The 23,848-nt window shown below is 41.2% G+C and overlaps 1 protein-coding gene across 1 annotated transcript in view; it reads right to left on the bottom strand.

The window, feature by feature from the left end:
• Window positions 1-23,848, bottom strand: part of COX10 (cytochrome c oxidase assembly factor heme A:farnesyltransferase COX10) — a 128,515-nt gene that overhangs the window by 89,395 nt on the left and 15,272 nt on the right. Inside the window, exon 4 of the mRNA XM_080678290.1 lies at window positions 3,494-3,618. Coding sequence (XP_080534416.1) covers window positions 3,494-3,618 — 125 coding nt within the window. The remainder of the gene's footprint in view (window positions 1-3,493; window positions 3,619-23,848) is intronic.

Genomic DNA, 23,848 nt, shown 5'->3' with positions numbered 1-23,848 from the left:
GTGTTCTTGTGATGAAAGCAAGCAGCTTTCCCTAAGTTTTAGCCAAGCTTTTTCACATAGTATCTTATGAAAAAGCCACAACGTTGGGGCACACCACAATGACCAGACAGGAGAAAAAAATCTTTTAGAGAATTATTTTGATGTGGGGGGGAAGAGGCATTAAACATAAGATGCTAATTAAATAACATGCTAATTGGGGTGGGGGGGAATAAGGACACATATGTATAAAAATAATAAAATAAAAAAATAATAAAAAAATAGAAAAGAAATTGTGAGGTAACCAGAACCCCAAGAACGCCTGAGAACGTCTTTCTTGCCATGCTAGCAGTCATCAGCTGTACGGTAATATTACCTGGGGCAAACGGGGAAGTATTTTGGACTTATGATCCTGACCCTTCATGGGTAAGAGCCCTTACGTGGGCTGATCTCCCGCCTAATGTAGTCACCAATAATACCAAACACCTAGGTCATCCAGAGGACCATGGGTGGGGCTAAGAAGTATAATTACACAGGGGTCGCCACCCAGCTTCCCTTTTGTATGACACAAAATCAAACCACTGCTCCTTTGTGTGTAAAATTAAAGAGAGGTTTCTGGCTTGCATGGACACCAAAGGAAGGGGCTATCACTACTTGCTCCTGGGAGAGGTGCAGAAAATGTAACTAAGACCTTGTCTATACAAAAAGAAATTGACAGCCAGTTTGAAATGGAATTGCCATGGCCTAGAGCAAAGAATATCCTTACATGTTATTATTCTACAATCTCATTATAATTTTTCCCAGATTTGTATTACCCCCATTACCTATAATAGTACTTGCACACCCTTGGGAATCAATAAAAAATCATCTTTTTGGTGCTTGGAGACAAAGGTAACACATCTCTTGATATTTTAGAATTACAACAGCATAATGTACAATTATCCCAAACAAACTTACAAACTAATTCTTTGAATGTCTGGCAGCAATTTAAAAAGGACACGAAGGGATTTAATCCCTTCCACTGTATAGAGGGCCCCCTGGGAAGGCACCAGAGCATTCTATATTGGCCTCTCTTGCCCCTTTGGCCAAGAGGGATCCTCTTCTCACAATCCAATTGCCCACAGCTGTTGCCTGAGCTTTCTCTTCATCCTGAGGTTGAAGCCTCGTGGTGGCTGGTACCATGGATCTGTCTCTCGCCCAGTGGGGTGAGCTGTGCCCTCCCCAGAGAAGAAACCTGGGTTCCCCAAGATATGTGATCAGTGCCCGGGGCCCCGCCAGCAAACCAGGGGATCCCAAGGCAGGTGCTGGGCGTGGAGGCCACGGGGGCATAGGCCACCAAGGAGACAGAACTGAACCTCACATCACCCTGCTTGGCCCCGGAGGATGGCTGGTTAGCCAGAGACGGGTAAGATTCCTCAGGGAAGGAACAACTTAAGACAGGCACAGTCGCAGAGGGGCCATCAGGAGAGAACTTGGGAGTCAACAGAGGTGGGGCACAGACCCTCACCCGCCCAACTTTGCAGGGGCCTGAACCCTCACCCCTTCTGAGGGAGGTCTCCTGCCCCCATGGCTGCTTCACTTCCCATGCCCAGCTCAAATCGGGACCCAGGTAACAGACAGAGACTTGGCCGACAGCAGCTGCCCTCTCACTGCTACAAGACTTGTTTGAGTTGTCTTGTACCCATGGTGTGGAGAAGTGGATTTTTGATATCTAAATCCAGCCTAGCATCAGGAATGCTCAGGGCCTACTCAAGAAGGCAAATAATCCTTCCCACTAATATTTACAGGGTAAAATAAGATTGTTGCTAGAGTATTAAATTTGACACTAAAATAGTCAAGTTCTCAGACTAATTTAAATTGGCTAAGTGAAATAAGCGAATATTCTAGAAAAATTAATGGTACTGGACAAAAAGCTGTTCCTGAAGTGTTAACTAAAATTTTTATTGGTAGTTCATCTCATGGTAAAATTGCATAACATGTAATAAACCTAAAGCAGTTATACTTTATTGCAAAAAATTAAAATTTAAAAGCTATCAAGACTACATTATAAAATTTCCAAATGCCTCCTAATATTTAAATCAAAAAAGGGGGGACAGTAGAAGAATATCATGTAAGGAAAAATATCCTGAAAATTACATCTAGAAAATTTTTACTTTAGAAAATTAACTTTCATTTGTAATGCTAACAGCAAGACACCCATGAAAAACACACACGGTGTCAAAACAAGCCAAAGGAAAATCGTTTGGGCAAAAAAATGAAAAAGGGTCGTAAGTCAAATTTATAGAAAAGATTCCTTTATTAACTTTTGGTCGAGAATATGTTTGTATATTTTCAGAAAACAACTCCAAGACCATGTGGATTCCTGCAACAGAGAGGAATTGCTCCAGCCATGAAGACAGAAGAGAAACAGTCCAGAGATGGAAGACGCTGACGACACCTTGCCATACTAGCAGTCAGCAGCTATGCATCGCTGCAGGTTGCCTAGGACCAAACCAGAGAGGGTTGGACCTGCATTACCACCATTTGTCCACCATCCAGAACTGAAATATCATTGCAGACATGTACACATAAGGGACTGTTTAACATTGAAATTGGGACTCAAAAGAACTGTTGGCCCAGAAAGAAACTCACTACAGACTGACTCATTTGCCTCTCAGCATAACCATTATTGCTTGTCCCATTTTCGGTTCTTATTAAGTGTATTTCTAGTATCACATGATCTCACTCATCTAGGGGAAATAATGAACAACATAAACTGATGAACAAAAACAGACCCAGAGACAGGGAAGCATCGATCAGACTGTTAAACCTCAGGGAAGGTAGGGGAGGGTGGGAGTAAGGGGGAGAAATCAACCAAAGTACTTGTATGCATGCATATAAGCCTAACCAGTGGTCACGAACAACGGGGGTGGGGGCATGCGTGGGGAAGGGTTCGGGAGGGGAATGGGGGGATGAGCACAAATATGTGATACCTTAATCAATAAAGAAATTAATAAATAAATAAATAAATAACATGCTAATTGAAAATAATATGCTAAATAATACGTTAAATACAATTAGCTAATTAATAACATCCTAATTTTGATATAATCTGATACCATACACCAGATTTACTAAATACTGAGTTACTAATTTTTTTAAAAGTTGGATATGCATTCTGTTTTTATACTAGTGACTTAAAATGCAAAATCAAACGAAAGAAAGACTAGCACACAACGATGAGCTCAGGGAAATGTACCGGAAATGGACAAGAATGGAAAAGTTTGACAGCTTTAAAGCACTTTCTAACATAAGGCATGCTGGTCAGTTGAAGCAGATATGCTATTGTTTTCTCACCAGAACATAACTGAAAACCATTCACAGCAAAAGAAAAGACACCTTGGATACATTCTTACAAGTTCATAGTACCTCTTCATGCATATGTGACTTTGGAATTTTTTTTTTTAAAAAAGTGATAATACTACAAGCTGGGAATGAGTCACAGTATCATGATCTACCTGGAAGGTGACAAACCCACCTGATTGATGGAGTTGGCAGCACAGGATGCCAGGCCTGTTCCCACAGAAGTGAGCAAAAAACAGGACAAGTCGAAGGGCCCGGGGGCCAATGCGAATCCCGCCGAAGTGGTGCTGACAACTAGAGCTGAAACACAGAAGCAGAGCAGGCATCTCGTTACCAACACAGGTCCCACACTGCAAACAGCAGACCAGCCATCTTCCAGGGAACCCAACCAAGGCTAACCTTCCATTGAAAAACAAACATTTTTCCCCATTATAAAAATTATGTGTGTTCATCACAGAAAAATGCTCATTTTCCTTTAATTCCATTATAAAAGAGAGAAAAAATAAGGTGGATGTTTAAGATTGAATCACTTTCTTATTCACTCAACAAACATTTATTGAATACCTACTTCACAATCAGTACCATGCTGGGCATTAGGCACTGTGTGGGATGAAGGAATGAACAAGGTCTCATTCCTGCGCTCAGAATTTATTTGACAGGGAGACGACAGACATACAGTAATAACTGTATAACACAAGGCAGCAAAGAACTAGGGCCTGCTAGGTGGGTCTTAATTCTACCTGAGCAAAGGGCTTGCCTGTAACAGATGGTGCCCCCAGGACCCAGAAGATGACTAGAGAATGATTACAGCCACCAAGAGAAACGAAGAGAAGAGGCAAGATGCAGAAGCAAAGCCATGCAATCCAAGCATCCATGGTGACTGCCCCTTTTGTTAAGCCCTGGTCCTTTTTTCCTGGGGGTTTACAGAAGCTACAGGGCCAGAAAGTGTCTGGTCATGGTTGGTGAATTAACTGGAGAAGAAGACTTCAAGAAGATGGCATTTAAGTGGGACCTTCAGCGGGATGCAGAAACAGGAGAGTAGTGGGATGGGCAACATTATAGGTGGCTGGATAATTCCAAGAACCAGCACAGGGGCAAGAGACCACTGTCAAGACTCTAAAGCACCTGTGACATCTACCTAGATTGTCAAACCAAACAGCTAGGAAGCATTTTTGAATCTCTCCTTTCTCTCCCTTCTCTACATCCCATCCATTGCAAAGTACTGTCTGTTCTCCATAATGCATTTCAAACACACCTCTGCTGCCATCCTCTCGTCCCATGGTTCACAGCCAGGGGTGGTGCTGCCACAGGGACAGTCAGCAATGCCTGGAGACAGAGTTGGTTGTCACAACTGGAGGGGATGGATACTGCTGTGCTCCAGTGGGTGGATGTCAGGGATGCTTATAAACATCTTATAAGACAGCCCCCAACAAAGAATTTTCTGGCCCCAAATGTCATATGCTGACACTGAGAAACATGTCATCTAGCCCAAGCTATTATCTTGCCTGGACAACTGGAAGGGCCTCGTTCCTAATTGCTCTCCTCTTTCTTCTACCTTGCTCCAGCACGAATGGATGATATTTTAAAATGTACACAGATCATATCCCTCTGCTGCATGGAAAATCCTTTGACTCTACACCTGGAATGAGATGCAAATTCTTTCCCCAGCCACACAAGTGCATCTGGTACCCCTCTCTAGCTCACTGACTAGTCTCCCCTCACAAGGATCTTCTGTTTTTAAGCCAAGCTCCTTCTTGCCTCAGGGTCTGTGCATTTCTGTCTCCTCTGCCTCTCTCACCATCAGCTCCTTCTCAACCTCCAGATCTCATCGTAAATATTACCCCTTAGAGAGAACTCTGATCCTCATGTCTGCAGTGGCCCTCCCAGTGACTCCTCCCTCACAGCATCCTTCATCATCCCACACAGCACTCATCATGCTATGGTCCTGCATGGAACATGGGTCCCTGGAAGGTGGGAGCCCTGACCTGTTCTCTGCCATATTTTCAGGGTTACCACTAGGCCAAGTACAGAGCAGAATTTATCAGAGGAAGAGGAGGAAGGGTGGCGGCTGTCAGATTGCAGAATATCAAGTTGAGGATTTTGCATTTCATTTGATTGGCAGTAGAGACCGTCTAATGAAGAAAGTGACCCATAACTGCAAGTTTAGCCTGGTAGCAATGGGCACCAGGACTTACAGCAGGCACAGTTACGCAGAGAAACAATCTCAGAGTCTATGCCATTCATCCACTGTGTATAAACGTAGTACGAGTGGGAACCAGGCAGATATAAAGAGTATTCTGATGGAACAACTGTTAGGACTTCTTAACTGTGAAAGGTGGAAGATAAAATAACAGCATAAAAGAATGAAAGGTAAAGGCTGCACCTAGGTGCATGAAGAAGCATGACCACAGTGACATAAATAAGGAAAATGGGGGAAGGTGATCCAGCTGGCTGGGCTCAGGAAAAGGCGCCACCTTTGAGGAACCGTGGGCCATCCAGGTAGAAGTGTACAGAACATTACACCGGAGCCCAGGAAAGAGATGGAGAAGGTCGGAGGCCCAACGCTCTGGGGTCCTGCGCCCACAGACCATGGCTGAGACCGAGAGAACAGCCAGCAAAGATAGTGAAAAGGAGTGTATCAGAAACACCAAAATTTTACCTTTGGGAGTAAAGGAATCCTGACAGACTCAGACAAAGAATATTTGGAGAAAGAATCAGGAGAATGAGGTGTCGTGGGTGTCAAACATGTGAGGGCCACAGGAGGCAAGACTGGAAGGCACCACCACTGACATTAACAAGCAAATGTAAATGCCAGAGAAACTGACATCCCTTCTAATGGCCACAAGTTGGCTGGCATGCCCTTCAGTCCAATTTTATCAGCAACATCCAGAAACTTTTAGTCCTACCATTGGTCACGCCTTGTCCCTAACACTTAGGCCAGGCACTGGCTTCTTCATATTTCTATTTATTTGACTGGGATCAATATAATTTGCAAAGGTGACTTAAATGCATGTGTGGAGATTGTCAACCTAAACCAGAAGTTCCGAGAAAGCGTGTATTTGGCAAAGGGGTTCTTCCTTTACCTTGGTGGTCCCACACATGGTGTATACCCGAGCCTCCCAGGGAAGCGTTGGCTCCAGAAAAGAGGACAGATGTACAGGCTTGAGTAGCTAGAGTGAAGAACAAGGTCCAGAAAAGAGAAACAGGTTTGGATAAAGGTGGGGAGACAAGCAGAAGATGAGCAGCTAAAGGCCAACAGGGGGCTTATTGGAAGTCACAGAGGCACACGCAGAAGAGCAGCTGGCTCAGGCTGTCACCCCTTCTCCGCTCGGGAGCACAGCCTGCCTGGCCCACACGCCGCACTACAAGTCAGAACACAACCCTCTCACCTCCGTACAGAACAGCAGCAAAAATCCCGTGGACCCAGGGCAGCAATCCAAGACTAAACACTGTTTCAAAGGAAACATTCTGAAGAAACGTTTAGCTCTCTAATTCTCTAACGACTTATGCCCAAAAAAGAAAGCCACAGCGATTCCCGCTTTGGAAACAGTAGTTGAGTGCATATAAAGGATATCTTATGCAGATGAGACAGGACAAGAACAGCCTGTCATGTAACAGCCAGACCTGCACACATTTAGTGACCATCAAGAAAAAAGCATTTTTAAAAGAGCAAACAAAAGTCCTTTTAGGATACTCAAACAGCACCGTTCTCTGATATCACACCATAATGCACAAAGCCTCAGGGACAGGCTGGGTGCCACACTGAGGCACCCTCTGCACCACTCCACAGCCTCCAGATGGCTGGCTACTCCACACACGCTGCCCTGAGTGTGCGACAAGCCAGGGCTGGAAGAAACGTCCTTAACACCCAGGCCAACCCTCAGCTGTACAGACGAATGATGCCGCCCAAGAAAGGCTGATGGTGTCAATGGGAGACTTTGAGAGGAAAGGGGCTGCATGGCATTCCCTTTCAAAATGAACTAAGTAAATTGCTTTTATCCACAGAATAAGTCAGTCAAAATAATTCATGACTATTTTAAGGCCTTGAACCTTACATCAGAAGTAGACTGCTTATAAACACCTTATAGAGCATAGAAAATCCTTTCTCGATATATAATTAGCAAAAGCTAGAGTCACCAAAATAAAGAACAACCCCTAAATATCCAAATAAAGAATACCTTTAAATATCCAAATTACATTTTTTATAGTGTTTTATAAACATATAAGAAAAATCAATTAACACCTAGTGGACAAGATAGCACCATAATCATGAAGCTGTCAAAATAAAAATGCTGTAAGAAGAAAATTCCACTTTGTTTAAAATAAAAACGAATATGTAGTTACAGCAAAGCAAAACTCAATTCATTTTTTTCTTTACATTCACCTTAGGGCTTAAATGAGTGATGAACAATATACAAAGCACATCAAATTTTAACGAATGGGGTCAACTGATAAGTTGAGAGATAGAAAGTGATTTACAAAAAAACTGACCAAGGCAAAAGGTAAGACATGATCATAAATTTAAAAAAACAGAAATAACTGCCTAATTTAAAAATGTACAAATTGTGAATGGTAATACACATTACAAAATTATAGGGGTGATTATTATAGCCAAGGAAACCGGAATTTTGTAGAACATTTCCAAAAAAGATCAAAAGCTAACAAAGAATGTATTTATACTTAGTGCATCAAAGCAATTAAGTTAAAGAAAGAGAAGGGCAGAGGATTGATAAATTGTGCAAGTAGAACTGACCAAAGCAATACTCTCATACGGCACTGCCACAACTGTAATTAAGCTTCTCATTGATTTCCTGGGATTCATTACAGGGAATCATTTTACAACACCCGGATCTCATTAAAAGCGAATGTAATACATTCTTTCATTAATAACATTTGAAATTATATTTTATTTGGTAATCTCATATTCTGTCCCTTCACAAGTAAACATAAAATCAATGCTGCCCACGAAGCATGACCCGTCTGACAGAGGCCCAAGGAGGAGTAACCTTTCCAGCCCCATGGAGCCTGCCTCATCCCGTCCTCACTCCTGGTGGGTGTCCGGCCAGGGAACCACAAGCACCCCCATGCAAAGATTCACTAACAGCCTGTGGGGGGCTTACTGAAAGGCAGTACTGACTATTAGGCCCAAGTTTTTCACAACTCAACCTCTCCAGTCAATCTCTTCTGATCCATCCCATCATTAACAGGATTCAACAGAAATGGTCTCTGGTCTGCCTGCTTTCTCCAAGGAGTTCTTACATATGCTCTCCATAATTAAAACAAAATTATTTTGAAAGAGTCACAATTAGGCAAGTCCATCCAGCCTGGAGGAAAGCCAACATCCCTGGTGTGAACTATGGGTGGCCTCTGAGCAGAGCAGGCCACAATTGACGCTGGAAGGGAAACAGGCCTCAGTCCAAGAAAGGCACAGAAATGAATTCTGTCAACAACCAGAGGGCCTGGAAGAGTACCCCGAGCCCCAGAACCACAGCCCTGAAGAAGCACACTGACTCCAGGCTGGTGAGATCCTCAGCTGAGAATCCAGCCGGCCGTGCCTGGACTTCTGAAATAGTCACTTTGTGTTGTTTTAAACTGCTAAGCTTGCGGTAACTTGTTTTGCAGCAAGAGAACACGAATACCTACTGTAACAAGGGAGGCATTTAGGAAAGGCACGTCTACCAACAACAGAGGACAGACTGACTGGAGTGGATGGAGGCCACCGCAGGGCAGGGCGGGAGTGCTGAGGGCCTGGAAGGAGGGCAACAGTGCAACAGAGGATAGATCCGTGCTTGCAAGGCGGCGGCACTTCACAGAATGAATATATGTGACCACAGCAAAGGAGCTAAAAATAATTCAGTAACTACTAGTCTAATCTCAGTCCTAAGAATCCCTTCCACAGCATTTCCAATGACTGCTGTCTCCGAATCCGGTGACGGGAACCGACTTCTCCCTGGGCCCCTCTTCTATAGAGAGGAGCGCTAGCTGCTGGGCAGCTCCCTCTCAAACCAAGTCAAACAACTTCTTGGAAATCCCTACCTATGGATGAAATTTCTGTGGGCTGGAGCAACAGTGAACTAGCTCTCTCTTAGTACCACCCTTCCATCATGCATATGAAACAGCCCCACGTCCATGCTTTTCCAAGCTGTGTCCCCAATGACCGCCCATCCCTGACTTCCACACTCCTGTGCACGCTGGTGACACCTTTCAGAGACATGCTAGTGTTTCACTATCATAAAAGCACTTAGCACCGTGCCTGGCAGATAATAAGGCTTCTTAAGTGGCATTTTTGGTAACTATTAAAATGTGGTTCCTAGAATTTTACATGACATATTTCTCTGGCTACTATATTAAGCTTAGACTGAAAAGCTGTGTATAAAGGAAGTTTGAGAAACTAACAAGACATTTCATAAAAGCGCCACACACCTGTCTTATGATCTAAGTTACCTCTTTGTCACCCCGGGGCGTGAGTGGAAAGTAGTTCTTAATAAGATGGACTATAAATGACAATGATAAAAACAAAACACACATTTGTGAAGCATTTCACAATGCCTGTGTTTTTACATTTATGTAAATCTCAGAAACACTGTGGCTTAAAAACTGTGGAGACTTCAGGGTATGAGAAGAAAATGTGAAAACTTGCATTTATATTTCACTTTTAATTCTTTCTTTAAAAGCACTTTATTTGGCATATCTTTTTTTTTATTTTATTGATTTTTTACAGAGAGGAAGGGAGAGGGATAGAGAGTTAGAAACATCGATCAGCTGCCTCCTACACACCTCCTACTGGGGATATGCCTGCAACCAAGGCACATGCCCTTGACCGGAATCGAACCTGGGACCCTTCAGTCCGCAGGCCAACGCTCTATCCACTGAGCCAAACCAGTTAGGGCTATTTGGCATATCTTAAAATGAATGTAACTCACTGGTGTACCAGTACATGAAATTTATTTAAAAATAACTGTACATTGTATCTTATGTAAGACATATAATAATGTAAATATTACAAGTATATATATGCGCACTTAAAACATTTTTATTGATAAAGAACATGACTAACAAACTTTGGAGAACATGCTCTAAAATGAACAGCAAGGCAAGCGATGGCAGTTCTTAACATTTGATTTTCTACAGGAGACCCACGGGCAGACCCGCTACGGCAGTGAACGCAATCGAGGAGCTAAGAGTACACAGTTTGCGTGCAGGCCTGGGCTCTCTGCTTTATAGATATTCTTTAACAGGTACTCCAAAGACTTGTTTTCAGAAGAAAATTCAACGCAATGAAGGGAACATACAGAAAGGCTCACACATTCACACAATTACCAACCAGGCCGCTGAAGTGCTAACTCTGTGTGCCTACAAAGGACCCATGGGACCGGTGCCTGCACCGCAGGCTCCCACGGGACTGCAGTGTCACCTTCCCCGAGGAGAGCAGGGTGTGAGTGGGAGGAGCCTCACTGCACCTGCCACCCTTCCGCAGCAGAGGCCTTGGTCACCACCAACAGACTTCGGGCAGGTGCGCCAGCCTCCCAGTTCCAACATCGCAGTGCACTCTCCGGAGCAGCAGGGAGCCATCTGGAAGGGTCTGCCTTCTCCAGTATGCAAGAGGCTTGTTTGAAGAAGCAGCTTTATCAAGAATAAGTCTGTTTGTTTTTAAATACTCCACACTTTGAGCACTATTGGTCTCTGAGCCTAAGCATAATGGAGGCACTTTATTTCCTTTCTGAGATCACCAATTAAAAATAACTATAAGAATTATATTTTAAAAACTGGTCATCTACATCCTACTTTTATAAAACTGTCTTTTAATGCCTCACTATTTTTTAGCACTGGCCTCAAAAGAATTAAGTGAAAAACCAAACTCCAATAAATCAATTGAGTAATTATCAACTCTGATAAAAGATTTGGCAGAAAGATTAAAACCACTGGCTAAATGGGTTTGAGATTCTCTTTAGATTTTAAATTACCCTTGTGATCTATTATATCTCATTATCCTCGATAGTGGATACTATGTAACATCGTATTCCAAATCCTACAAACCCAAGATGTATTCTCTTTAAGGCTCTTTTGTGCACAAAGCAGACAGAGAACAGGCAGTTAATAAATTTGTATGTGGTTTGGTTTATGTGTGTGTCCGAGCTATGGAATAAGTTTTTTTGGTTGATCTCAAAGTTCAAAATTATATGTTAATTAAGAGGCAGGAATTAAAAGTCTCTTCTGATTTTCACAGAAGCATGCATTATTACTTCCTAGCTGTACTTGTGATTTCCTCCTCTCTCTCCATTTCTATTAACACCTTAAGCTTCAAATGATTCAATTTCTAATTTGAGTTTTTTAGGCTTCGTGGCTTAGCAGTGCTCTGTGAACCTCCTGACACAGTCATCTTACCAGCACCCATATCAAAGAAGGCGGTAATTCTTATGCCTATTGTTAAGTTCAGATGAAAAGTCGATTGATGAGAGACACGGTATTTTTTCCTCAGCCACATTAAAGAATATCAATCAGAGGTAACTGATTACAAACCATAACCACTTCTGGTTAAAAGATAAGACTTTATAGAGATTTTTAACAACACAGCTGCAAAACTAAGAACTTATGGTGCCTTCCTGTTTTCCTCTTTCTTCTTCTTATATAGTTAATGACCAAAGCTGGTCTGAAAAATCCCGAGACCAAATTAAAACTCATCACTTCAAATGCACTGAGTAACACTGTTACCAAGGGAAACATTTCAGTATGATCAAGGCAGTCAACCAGGAAGCATTTGGTTTGCATTTATAGTCCGCATTCAGAAAAGGGAGATGAAATAGGTATCAGACCTGTTTAAGTAAACATGTAAATAAAAGCTGTTTAGGAAGGTTAATTATACAGCACTGAGGGAGATCCTCAGATGGTCCTTTCAATGTTTTTCCATTGCTTTTAAGCTTTTCTACTTTGTCATCCTATTTTTTTAGTTTTTTTTCTCTTCTCCATAAAGAAACATTTCTTCTCAATATACTTTGTAATTAGCTAAGAAACTTTTCCATAAAACTGATGCCTACCAAACTTTTTTAAAAAATATATTTTTATTGATTTCAGAGAGGAAGGGAGAGGGAGAGAAACATCAATGATGACAGAATTATTGACTGGCTGCCTCCTGCACGCCCCCCACTGGGGATGGAGCCCACAACCCGGGCATGTGCCCTTGACTGGAATCGAACCTGGAACCGTTCAGTCCCCAGGTCGGTGCTCTCTCCACTGAGCCAAACCAGCTAGGGCCTACCAAACTTTCAAGAAGAAACACCTCTTTTGAAAAATGCATTTGGCAAAAAGAAACTGTCAGTTAGGCAGTTTTCACTAAAATAATGAAGCCTTTTCTCAGTTTTATATCAAAATTGTTTCACTGTCCAGAGGACAGATATTTTATGATATACACTTAAAATAACAAATTAATATTAAGCATATATTTGAAGTATTATTCTGATTTTGATAATATTTAGTATTTACCTACATTTGATTATTTTACACAACACATATAACAGGTCAGTAAAATGAACCTCTCACTTGTTCTTATTTGGACATAAATACATACATATATTAATTTATCATTATTTTTTTTCACTGAATACTTGCATTTATTCCTGGTAACTAAATAGTCATGCAATAATATTGGCTATATTATTCTAGACATCCAAGATAATTTTTTAGCAAGAAAAATCTTTTAAGGACTTTTAAGATGACGAATGACAGGAAGAATTCCCTGAATGGTGTCAAAGTCCCTTTAAGAGAAACTGACAATCAATAATCATCATTTGCCAACCCTAATAGATAATTCATTGGTAACATTTATGTTCACTACTAATCTGAAAATGAAAAGTCTCCTGGCTGAGGACCAGATCATTTTGAATAAAGCAAAGTCAAGTCTTTGAGAATCCCTCTGAGCTTCCAGGGGTATAACTTTCACAAATTCAAAAAACATGTAGAGAAACCCAATAGGGCCATTTCAGTTCCCCACAGTTATGCTGAGTACAAAACAAGGTATCGGATAAAAACTTCAGGACACAAGAACAGGTGAAAGCAGCACCTTAAAAAGCAGACAGAGGAACCACAAATCACAGCAGCCTGAAGTCACCTGGAACAAACTTCTCCATCACCATAACATTCAATGATAAACACAGCAGGTTCAATGTCCTTTCCTTAAAACGACGATCAGAAAAAAAAAAAAAATCAGTTCAACCAGGAACATGGTCTGTGTGGAGTCTGCACATTCTTCCATGTATGCAGGGTCTTCTCTAGGGAATCCAGTTTCTTCCCACATGCCAAAGATGTGCGGGAGTGAACTGATGGGTCTAACCTGCCCCAGTCTGAGTGTGTGTGTGTGCGTGTGTGTGTGTGAAAGATGGCACGAGTGAATTGAAGTGTCTACACTGCCCCAGTCTGAGTTTGTGTGTGTCTGTGTGTGTGTGTGTGTGTGAAAGATGGCACGAGTGAATTGAAGTGTCTACACTGCCCCAGTCTGAGTGTGTGTGTGTGCGTGTGTGTGTGTGAAAGATGGCACGAGTGAACTGAAGTGTCTACACTGCCCCAGTCTGAGTTTGTGTGTGTCTGTGTGTGTGTGTATGTGTGAAAGATGGCATGAGTGAACTGATGTGTCTAACCTGCCCCAATCTGAGTCTGAGTGTGAGAGTGAGAGTGAGTGAGTGAGTGTGTGTGTGTGTGTGTGTGTGTGTTGAGTGACCTTGCAAGGGAAAGGCATCCTTTCCAGGGTGGGTTCCCACTTTGTGCCTTGAGCTTTATGCTCCGACCACTGACCCTGAACTGGAATAAGCAAGTTGAAAAATAATTATTTTCTTTTAAAGTTAAAGAATTAATTTTATTTTAATTAATATTTATTAATATAGCTAGTATATATGCTTACATGTATGTATAGCTCACATTTATTTCAAAGTTTAATATTAGAAGTGTTTTGGGTTTTTATTTAGAAGTTTGGTGATTTCTACGACCAGAATTTAATTCTTATTTATACCAATTAGCCTATAGTAAAATTGGTTTTGTTTAATGTTACAGTTTCCAAGAGCTGAGAGAAGAGCGGGTAGGGGAGAGGGTGTTGAATGAGTTTTCCAGATAAGAAGAGTTTCCCAAAGTATGTTCTGGGACCATTCCTAACAGGTCTTTCTAGGCCTACCCCAGGCGTAAAGTAGTTAGTTTATGGAGATGGGGCCCGGAAATTTGCATTATGACAAGCATTCCAAGTTTCTCAGATGGCAAATAGTTTTATAGTCATTAAGGATAGTTAAGTTCTGGGCTGATGGTGGGAATTGGGGTGAAGAAAACCGGAAGCAAGACGCCAAAGCCCTGGGTGACTGCTGGAGTGCAACGAAGTCGGAGAAGACGGCTTCATGCCACCACCTGCTCGTTTCCTTGCTCGGCTGAAGTTTCACCAGCACCTAAACTTTTCCAGTGCAGATGCATGGCTGGGCTAGTTGGCTCTCCTCTGCTGTATAATCCAGTACTAACAGTTCCCCAACACAAACCAGAGTCTCAAAATGTGTGTCTGATTTTTAAGATGGTAGGGAAAAGTGACTAACAGAGCAGTGCACATCTACAACCACTCCTGGAAGTCAATGTGGAGCTGGGAAATGAGTCTTCATTTCAATACACTGCACCTGAAGTGCATACATGAGGCTGTGGCCGAGCAGACTAACGGGTGGTGGTCTATTTCCTTGGGAAACCGGGTGGTAGAGAGGTGGGCAGGCTCACCTCCCTTTCCTAGAAGGGAGTATACTGCATAATGAGGTAGCCTAGTGGGTGCCCTGAGGACACAGAAATGTTGACGACTGGCAGAGTTGACTAGGCTGGACTTTAGATGCTATGGCTTTTAAAATGACTGAGGTAAGAATTATGCCATACTTACAACCTCTCTTGCAGCTAGAGGTAGCCATATTGTACAGTATTGGCCGGTGAAATAGAAGAAGGTCCTATCAAGAGCTTTCCTTCCCAAATAAAAAGGCAAATTCTTGTCAAGAGGTTTCTGACTTTCCACACTGTCCCCTTCCTCATTCTTTCTGCCTGGAATACAGCACGATGATGGGGCAGTGGCAGCCATCCTATGGTCTTGAGAACAGAAGCCACAAGCTAATAATTATGGAACAAAGAGAAGGAACCAGGTATGTTGACAACATCCTTTAGCACTAGCTCTTCACTCCTATTTCAGACTCCTTGATGTAAGAGAAAAATAAACCCTTAATCTGTTTACATCACTGTTCTTCAAATTTCAGTCATGTATAGCTGAGCCCATTCTCAACTCACAGCTTTTTTTCTCTTTTAAAGGTGTCAATATTTTTTGAGATTATCATCCTCATGAAATTTATCTTTACATTCCTTTACATGTCTCTACTGTAGCATTTTACACTTACAATCAATCAATTAATATCAAATGGAACTTAAAATAATTAAATCACTAGAAAACAGAACAGCCTAGATAAATGTATTTTTCATCTAACTCAGAACACTGGCTCAAGCATGTTCATGGCCCTCTCCCATCAGAAACCAACTGGAATGGAAGAATGAAAATAAAAATCAGAGAATATAAGCATAAATTAAGTAGAGAGTTGATACTGATACTAAAACCCCCAAGAAATGCTTGTCAACTATGGTACAGATGACATTAAATTATAGATGGTTGCTGAGAGCTGACTTATTACTTTCATTACTTAAAAAGCCAAAAAATTAGACTGCCTAAATATCACCTAACAAGGAAATGGATAAACATGAGAAATAAAGGCTATGTGACAGCACCCGTCCCTCCTTCCTGCTGTGAGAGGTGAGGGCAAGGAGCAGAGGCTGGGTGGACCATGGGTGTGAGGGCCCACTGTATGAAAAGTCCCCTCACTGTGGAAGCTACAACACAGCTCGGGGGAGGGAAAAGCAGTCACACCGAAAAGAGAGCAGGTCCTCGCCCTGACATAACTCTCACTGAGACAACGAGAAGCGGTTCTGCATGCCCTTCCCCTGCAGCAAGCCACCCACTGACTATGCTGGCACGGCAAGGTATCTTTCCAGCTCAGCAGGAAGTAGCACAGAGAAAAGGCTGGGCAGAGACACACTATATGCTGAGAGCAGAGACAGACTACACTAAAAACCAGATGTGGAAAGTAGAACACTGGCACGTGCGGTTTCAAAAACCTTGAAAATACCTTGTAGAGAAAACATTGCCCTGCTGGCAGCTGCAGCTTCATCTCCTTCAGGCCGTAGGAATGTTACATCAGTAACATAAAGTGATAGCTTCCATCTTCAAGTTAAACTGTTAGGCGATGAAGAAAAATTGCACCACACATTCATTCAATGAGCAGCTACTAGGTGCCAGGCACTGCATCAAGTATGGACAGAACAGTGCAAACAGAAAAATCACCCTGTCCTCGTAGAGCTTATACTTGTACTCTTCTGGGGGACTTACTACTGCCTGGAACTGTCTTCTCTTCACCCGGGAATGGACAAAGATAAAGAGAGGTAAAAACAGGTCAATCTAAGACTTATAAGAAAGATTGTACAACATTAAAAAAAAAAAAGGAACATGAAAAAGAGGTTGAATCTATAATACTAAAAGTGTAATATGCTAATTAGACTGGACGTCCTTCCGGACAAAACTGGGGCTGTGAAGGAAGCACGGGTCCTGGGTGCCTGCTGGCGGGCCGGAGGGAAGCCAGGGTCCTCAGTGCCTGTTGGTGGCCAGAGGGAAGCCTGGGTCCTGGGTGCCTGCTGGCGACTGGAGGGAAGCCTGGGTCCCAGGTGCCAGAGGGAAGCCGGTGCCAGCAGCCGGGGGAAGGAAGGCCTACTCTTGCATGAATTTCGTGCATCAGGCCTCTAGTATATTTATTACAAAGATGCACCACAGAACGAGACTCTGAGCTCCTCATTAAGAGTAAGACCCCATGTGGCAGAGACTCACAGTTACCCCATTCTGCCCATCCTACTCTCTGCACTCACCCCATTCTACCCAGTTGGAAGGGTACACTTGGTACACAACAGGGACCCAATGAATAGCAGGTGAGTGAGTAGAGTAAGTGGAAAAAAGACACCCCATGAAACAGATAAAGTGGGTTAAAAGAAGTGTATAGAAGCAAGCACTGCCATAGCAGAATGTTAAAAGTCATAAGAATAAAAAGTATGTGGGATAAAATAAAATTAGGGCTGTATATAATACATCTCAAGGATCCTTCAGAGTGAAGCAAAAAATTATAGTGAGAAAAACAGATGGAGAGAGTCTAACACAGAGGTAATCACGCTGGAAAATTAAATAACTGATGAAAATATGAAAAGGGAGATAACCTGATCATTATTTGATTGGCTACCTAAAAAACTCATAAAAGAGTCAACTGAAAAAACAATTTTTCAAATACCCCAAATTAATTTATCAATAAATGTATATAATCTATTTGAAAAAACTATAAAATTTAAGAGGCATAAAAGAACTTTTGAATAAATGAGGATGATGAATATGGTAAAGATCTCAATCCTCCCCACCCAAGTTAATATATAAATATGTTGAAATTCCAATTAAAAAACTAATATAATTTTAGGGGGTTGAAGGTGATTAAGATTTGTCCAGGGATAGAGCCTCACAAATTATTAAAAATGTGTGTGACGTTCACCACTGGTAAATGACTTATTAAAAACTGGATATATGTCCACCTTACACCATTTTCTATAAATGAAAATTTTAAATGTAAAATATAAAATTATAAAAATATGAGGCCCAATGGATGAAATTTATGCAAGGGGGCTCCAGCTTCGTCCGGACAGTCCTGCTGTTCGGTCTAATTAGCATATTAGCTTTTTATTATATAGGACAAGATTAAAATATCGATAATAGTTATAAAACTTTTGTGTGGGAGAGCCCAAGCATTATACACAAACCAGAAACCACAAGAAAAAAAATATTGATAGATTTTGTTACATAAAATTAATATTTGCACATAAAATAATAATAAATGAAAAAAGAAACAAACAACATATAAAGGATAAGACATCTACAATAGGCCTATAGAATGGGTTCAAATCTTTACTATAGAAAGAACTCTTATAGACAATGAATAAAGACAAATGCTGAAGACAGGAAAGGATAGAAGGTAAACAGAAGGCCATTCACAAAAGGAATACAAGTCACCAATTAACATGTGGAAAATATAACACCTCACCACCAATTTAAATGCAGACTTAAAACCTTAAATGCCACTTTTCACCCATCAGATTGGTAGTTATTTAGAAAAGTATTTTATTATCTATCATTTATTGGTGAAGGATGATGCATTGGTGGTCACTCTGGTAATAGCATACACAGGTAAAACCTCTCTCCAGGGAGATTTGCCAGTGAAAATCAAAGTTTTCAGAGTATGCACACCCTTTGAGCCAAGAAGGCCACTAAGATGCACTTATCCTAGGAAAATCATCATAGCTTTAACTTCAAAGATAGTTAAGACAAAGAGAGAGAAACATGGATGTGAGAGCTACATCAATTAGTTGACTTCCATATGGGGATTGAACCTGCAACCTGGGTATGTGCCCTGACGGGGAGTCAAACCCTCAACCTTCCAGTGCACTGGAGGACTTTCCAAGTGAGCCACCCAGCCAGGGCCAAAAGGATGTAGTTTTTTATGGATTTTATTTTATTGTTTTAGAGAAAGAGGAAGGGAGAGAAACATCGATGTGAGAGAGAAATAGTGACTGGTTGGTTGCCTCCCATACACATTCAGATCAAGGATCTAACCCGTAACCTGGGCCTGTGCCCTGACCAGGAATTGAACCAGTGACCTTTCTGTGCACACAACAATGCTCAACCAACTGAGCCACACTGGCCAGGGCAAAAAAGGAGGTAGTTTTAATTATACTGATGAGAAAGCATGCCTATTTAAGGAAGAAAGCAAATAACTGAACAAAATGTATGTTATGACCCCATTTTTATAACACAAACACAACAGAACTATATATGCATTAATAGAATATAATTAATATGATATGAAATATATTGGTATAATTAACCTTCCTTGGACCTTTAATATGTGCTAGGTTTGGCATTAAATTATTTACCTGCATTACCTCTATAATCTTCACAACAATCCTGGAGGTAGTCTCTGTTTACAGATGAAGAAGCCGAGGCGTAGGTATTTGAAAACATGTGACATCCTCACAAAGTAGTAAGTGGTAGACCTGAGATTCCAGCCCTGCCAGTCTGACTCCAGAGGTGCCGCCATTAATACTAACTACAACTCAGACTGTGGGCACAAAAGCCTGAAAAACTGTGTGCAAAGGATCGGTAACTGCACAGCATGGAGGGGACTTTTTTTATGTTTGTTCTGTCTTAAGAAAACACTATCTTAAAAAAATTTTTAAAGTTGCCAAAAGAAGGTAAACATATTAACACAGAATACTTTAAAAAATTACACAAAATATTTACATTTTGATCTTACATTTATTTAAAAACCAAAACTATATGAATAAGTTGTATAAAAAAAATTCTAGAATACACCAAAATCATGAAAATGGTTATTATTTTGAGAGGATTGAACTCTTATCACTTTTGCTTATCTGTACTTCCTATTTTTTCTAAGGTAAACACATAATAAAAACTCTACTTTCACATTTAATAAGCATATAATTATCAAGGTAATTATTTCAAAATACAAATTAAATTTCAAGAAATAATTCTACTCAATATTTTTATGAAATGTGGAAAATCTCTTGTACAGTATCTGATAGCTGCAATATACTCAAAACTATGAAACAATCTAAAATAAGATTGTATCCTCTATTCCTGTTTCTTTTTTCTTTTAATAAAAAGCAACACTCTGGGTCCTGGGGGAAAAAATCTATACACTGATAGACTTGACATCAGTTCCATCAACCACATAACCTATTGGTTCCAGTAAGCAATCTATTTTATTATTCTGGTCTCAGAAAACGTGTTGTAGCTTTTCTGCACAGATGTTATTTAGGAAAAACTTTCTGCTTTTTATTGACCTATATTAAGTATAAATTCAGTTTGGTCACCGAAGCCTCTTATGATCCTCTTCCAACATTTCTTTACCCCAGTGTGGTCCTTGCAACAAAGTCCAAAAACACATTGTAAATAGCTCAGTTGGCAAGAGAAACTCAAGGGGGACATATTATTTCTTTATAAACTCAATCTTACTTCCTTTCATAGAAGAAAAGTCTTTAAATGACATTAGCACCAGCACACATCTGGCCCAGATCCTGGCATCAATGCCAAGGCAGTAGGCTACTGCTATCCTACTGTCCTGCAAATGGCCGCTATATGGCCCTCCACCTTTTCTAGTTAAGTTTCCTCAGTTTATCATAGCTATAAACAAAAAGAGACCAAGAAAGAAAGACTAGTTCTATAAAAGAGATCGCTAAGTCCCAGATATTTCTGCCTCGGCTATCATTAGCAATGAAAGAATTGCCCTTAAGAGTACAAAAGAAATCAACTGATAAAGAAAATAATCCCGCTGACTCCAAGACGTGTAAATTCAAGTAATAAACTAAATAGGGAGGGAAAAGGTCAAATAAAAGGGTAGAGGTCATCCGAAGGGTGCTGCCTCTTTAAATGGAATGAGCAGAAGGAAATGACTTTAATTCAATTAGCTCATCTAGAAACCTGGGGCATGGAATATATGAAATGGTGCTGGAGGAATTTATTGCCTGGGACTTCTGTATCTGTAGCAACAGGGGCAGCTGCTGCTCCCTCTCTCTGGTGCATCTTGCTTTTGCACAGCTCTGTGTGGTCCAGGTCCTACCTAGCTGCTTTTCCGGCTGCCCAGTGGGGAGGACTGCTCTATCACTGGGCGAGTTCTCTGCATCCAGCCAGACCAGTGGGCCTGGGGCCGGCACTCTGCCTGCGCAATGCTTACTTCACTTTCTCAAAGGGTGGTCCAGGACCACCTAGCATCAAGTCTTCCGGCATGCTTGTCAAAAATGCAGATCTCTGGGTCCTGTCCCGGCCTACAGGATCTGAATTCCTGGGGACAGTGGCCAGAGAGCACCATCTGAACCCACGTGCTGTGCAGGCTCCTTTGCAAGCATACTCACATATGGGAAACAGTAAGCCAATGGGCACCACACAGCATAGTATGTACCATTAAAGAAGTAATACAGTCACTGCTCTAGATTTTAGACACCATGTTTTAAATATCAAACTCTACATCTGCCTACTTGGATATACAACAATATGAGGTATATAGAAGGAAAACCAATACAACAGCTAGTCTGAAGGTAAGATGTGGCCACAAATAAATAAATAAATAAATAAATAAATAAAAATCCTAAACTAATTATCACACTTTCCTTTGTTCCTAAAGAAATAAAAATAAGCATTGAGAATTAACTTTAAAAAATGATTTTACATTAATTATTTAAAGTAGCTCTTTTAAGACTCTAAAAAGAGGAAACATAGATAATTATTTCCTCATTTGGCAGTCAATTAACACTGACTTCCTAACTGCCAAATAAAATAACTCTTCCTAGCAGGCATCTTAGACTCTAGCATCTAAAAGTGTGGATCACTTCCTTTATGAAGCGTGTCTCTTCTTCTAGTTTCTGTGACAAGTCACTGCCGTTTTCCTTTCTCTGGTCATGTTATTTCCTTGCAGTCTCCTAATACACTCTACCTAATTTTTAAAAGGGATGCACCCCAAGGTCCTGTCCCTGGCCTTCTGCTTTGCTCCCTCTACACACTGACCCTTGGCAACCTTGATCACCACCATGGCTTGCAGCCAACTCCATGCTGAAGACCTCTTCTTCTTCTGACCCAGAGTTCTCCTGTCCTTCACAGCCAACTGTCCCTGCCCACTGAACCTCTTCACTGGATATGACAGGGACAACTCAAATTCCATGTGTCCAAAACTCCGCTCATCGTTATCCCCCAAACAGTTTCTTTCTTCAGAGTTCACATTCTTAAGGCTCAACACCACCACTCATCCAGTCTTCCATATCAGAAGGCTGGAAGTTTTTCTAGAGTAGGGGCAGCAAACTCAAATGCCTATGAGGGCACCCAGGCATTTTTTAACTTAAGAAACAAGTACATAGCTTTTAAACACAGTCATTTCTATGTAGTTTGCAAAGGTTAACTTATTTAATACTCAGAACAACCCTCTGAAATAGGTTATTATTATCCCTACTTTATAAATGGGTAAACTGAGGCACAGAGAAATTATGGAAACAGTTCATGGCCTCTCAGTTAGTAAGAGCCAGGACTTGAATGCAGGGACTCTTGCCCAGGGGCAGTACACAGTGCTCTCTGCCAGAGAAGTGGGTAGAGCAGTGGTCGGCAAACTGCGGCTCGTGAGCCGCGGTTTGCCGCTCTGTTGACTAATGAGTTTGCCGACCACTGACCTAGACTCTCGATTCCAATAATTACAGGCTGTTGTTGTTCCGTGTGATTAAGCCCCTATCCCAGTGGTCGACAAACTCATTAGTCAACAGAGCGGCAAACTGCGGCTCGTGAGCCGCATGTGGCTCGCGAGCCGCAGTTTGCTGACCACTGGGGTAGAGTATAGAACGTAAGAAGCACAGGGCTCAAAGAATTGGAGAATGCTTGCTTCACCTAATGGTAGTCAAGGTCTTTGCAACTCCAGGTCCTAAACTTCCTCAGCACTCTACCACATCTACCGTTCTGTTAATTCTATTTCCTTCATATTTTTCTATATCTTTCTCTCCCCTTTTCTCCTTCCCCACCACAGCTGTAGGTCAGCCCAAGTCATTTCTCAATTGGCTACCAATGATTTATTTACCATCATTCTTGAGTCTCAATAGTCAATGCTCTTTAGCTGGGGCCAGAAAACTTTTTCTACAAAGAGCCAGAGGGAAAATACTCAGGCTTTCCAAGCCATAAATTTTCTCTATAATTACTCAATTCTGCCAACATAGCATGATAACAGCATAGAACAAATTGGCATGGCTATGTTCCAATAAAACTTTCTTCATAAAAACTGGCAATCCTTTCTCAATAGTACTGCCACTGCAGTTTTCTTAATCTGTCCTACTCCTTATACTGAAAGACATTCCACATGGTCCCCACACCTTAGAGAATATAATAAAAATATTAAAGTATTAAAAAAAAGAACCACCCACAGTGAATGCTTTTATAACCATAGGGCAGTAAAAATATTCCTAAGCATAAAAAAACAAACAAAAAAAAGAACTAACAAATTTGAAAAATCTCAGCAGGGCAAAATAAAACAGTGAAATATCACAAGTAAAATAAAGGAAAAAGAAAATGTTAAAAAAGTTAATGCCTATGATGGATAAAATGCTAAAGAGAGCTCTAAAAACATCATTAAGAAATGACCAAGGGTATGAGGTAAATAAAAGAAGGAAACATAGAAATGATCAATAGAGAAAAAGATGCTAAATCCCACCGAAACTTAGAAAATAAAAACGAACACACAAAAATCTTTTCAGTTTTCAAATAGGCAACACTGATAAAGACAGCTAATTCACAAGCAGAGTACAGATGTCAGATTCCCACACACCGTTGGAGGGAATGTAAATTATACTATCTTTT

The sequence above is a fragment of the Plecotus auritus genome, assembly GCF_963455305.1.
Source record: "Plecotus auritus genome assembly, chromosome: 7".
NCBI lineage: Eukaryota > Metazoa > Chordata > Mammalia > Chiroptera > Vespertilionidae > Plecotus > Plecotus auritus.
The sequence above is the reverse complement of the archived record's forward strand: the minus strand, read 5'-3'. Positions and strand labels throughout refer to the sequence as shown.